Source organism: Neolamprologus brichardi, chromosome 6 (genome assembly GCF_056152115.1).
Source record: "Neolamprologus brichardi isolate AB-2024 chromosome 6, ASM5615211v1, whole genome shotgun sequence".
Lineage (NCBI taxonomy): Eukaryota > Metazoa > Chordata > Actinopteri > Cichliformes > Cichlidae > Neolamprologus > Neolamprologus brichardi.
Window position 1 is genome coordinate 27,960,594 of NC_142109.1, and position 2,577 is coordinate 27,963,170.

Sequence of the window (2,577 nt, forward strand, 5' to 3'; positions counted from 1 at the left end):
GACTTGCAGTGCCAACTCCAAGAAATGGAGGAGAAAAACAGAGCGCTGCAGGTAAAGCTTGATGAAAGACCGCACACAAAGGAAGACTTTCTTCAAGAAAAAAGGCTACAGGAGATAAAACAGAAGGAAATGGATTTCAAGCTTCAGGACATGGAGAAACACAACAAAGGCTTGCAAATCAAGCTTAATGAAGCTCTGCAAAAAAATAAAGAGCTCCTCCATGAAAAAGATCAACAGGACATGAAGCAGAACAAACTCCAAGGCACGGAGGAAAAATACAAAGCGCTTCAGGTAAAGCTTGATAAAACACTGAACAAAAATAAGGAGTTGCTTCAAGAACAAAAGCAACAAGAAATTAAACTGAAACAAACGGACTGCAAGCTTGAAGACGTGCAGGAAAAATACACAGCGCAGAAAATAAAGCTTGATAAAGCACTGCAGAGAAATAAAGATTTCCTTCAAGAGAAAGAACAGCAAGACATGAAACAGAAACATCTGGATTGCAAGCTTCAGAACATCTAGAAACACAACGAAGGCTTGCAAGTAATGCTTGATGAAGCTCTGCAAAAGAATAAAGAAATCCTTGAAGAGAAAGACAAACTGGACATTAACCAGAGAGACATGCAGTGCCAACTCCAAGAAATGGAGGAGAAAAACAGAGCACTGCAGGTAAAGCTTGATGAAAGACCGCACACAAAGGAAGACTTTCTTCAAGAAAAAAGGCTACAGGAGATAAAACAGAAGGAAATGGATTTCAAGCTTCAGGACATGGAGAAACACAACAAAGGCTTGCAAATAAAGCTTAATGAAGCTCTGCAAAAAATTAAAGAGCTCCTCCATGAAAAAGATCAACAGGACATGAAGCAGAACAAACTCCAAGGCACGGAGGAAAAATACAAAGCGCTTCAGGTAAAGCTTGATAAAACACTGAACAAAAATAAGGAGTTGCTTCAAGAACAAAAGCAACAAGAAATTAAACTGAAACAAACGGACTGCAAGCTTGAAGACGTGCAGGAAAAATACACAGCGCAGAAAATAAAGCTTGATAAAGCTCTGCAGAGAAATAAAGATTTCCTTCAAGAGAAAGAACAGCAAGACATGAAACAGAAACATCTGGATTGCAAGCTTCAGAACATCGAGAAACACAACGAAGGCTTGCAAGTAATGCTTGATGAAGCTCTGCAAAAGAATAAAGAAATCCTTGAAGAGAAAGACAAACTGGACATTAACCAGAGAGACATGCAAGGTGTGCAGGAACAATACGGAGCGCTGCAGGCAAAGCTTGATGAAACACTGCACAAATATCAAGAGCTGCTTCAAGACCAAGAACAACAGGAGATAAAGCAGAAAGAAGACAAAGAAATTCTTCAGGACTTTGAGAGGAAAAACCAAAACCTGCAAGAACTTTATAACAAACTGAACTGCAAAACAACTGAACTGGAAGGGGAAAAAGAAAAACTGCAAAACCAATGCTCAGAGATGCAGAGTAAGCTCAATGACATGCTGAGAAAAAACACAGAACTCGAGGAACTTTCAGACAACTTGAAGTGCAAAAACACTGAGATGCAGGTGCTAAAGCAACAACTAGAGAAAACAAACGAAGACCTGCAGTGTACACTTCAAGAAATCGAGAGGAGCAGTCCGCAGTTGGAAGACACGCGCAACAAATTACAACAGAGTTATACAGAGCTGCACGAGGCAAAGCTAACGCAGGAGGCAACATCTAAAGAAATGAAAGAAAGGCTTGAAGACAAACAAGCCAAATTAGAAGAAGTGGAGAAAACATGCAAGAGACTTGAGCAGGAGAATGCAGAGACAATCGATCAGCTGAGAACCCTCATCCTAGAGAAAAAAGTGCTCGTGGAAAAGCTTGTGGAAAAGAAGAAAAAACGCTTCCACTTCTTCTGGAGGAGGAACACTCCTGCTTTTTCTTCTTTTTCTACTTTTTCTACTGCTGATGTCACCTTGTCTTCCTCCACCTCTGTTCCATCTTAATTTTCACCTCTCCTCTCCCTTTCTCTCCTGACACCTCTCCCTCACCAATCTCCCTTTAACTCCTAACACCTGTCCCATCTCTCCCCCCCCCTCTCTCTCTTTTCACCCTCACCCCCCAACCAGTCCTGACAGTTGACTGCCCCCTCTAGAGCCTGGTTCTGTCATAGGTTTCTTCCTTTATAGGGAGTTTTTCCTATCCACTGTCGCACCTAGTGCTTGCTCAGAGGGGATTGTTGAGGTTTTCTCTCCTCTATCTCTTTCCTTCTTTCTATCCCTTTCCTTTCCCTTCTTCTTTACAACCCCCCCCCACACACACACACACACACACACACACACACACACACGCACACACACACACACTTTCTATTTCCCAAATTAATAATAAACACAACTGGCAAAATTTTAAAAAGTCAGATCAGTGTCTTCATTCAAGAATGAATTGTCTTTGTCACGGGGTCAATGTGTATTTTGTGTTTTCCTCGGGCTGGTGATCCTTCCAGTCGTTGAGCCCAGGAGTCCAGATTTTTAAAGTTTTAATCACATTTAGTGTTACACTTTAGATCACAACAATAGGATATCCAC

At 41.4% G+C, this 2,577-nt stretch overlaps 1 protein-coding gene across 1 annotated transcript; it reads left to right on the top strand.

Annotated features, from left to right (window-relative positions):
* Positions 1-527: 527 nt before the first annotated feature.
* Positions 528-2,323, top strand: LOC148102596 (uncharacterized). The gene has a single exon (XM_087842004.1). It carries the CDS (start codon positions 547-549, stop codon positions 1,993-1,995), a length of 1,449 nt encoding a protein of 482 aa, XP_087698130.1. The 5' UTR covers positions 528-546; the 3' UTR covers positions 1,996-2,323.
* The last annotated feature ends 254 nt before the right edge of the window (positions 2,324-2,577 follow it).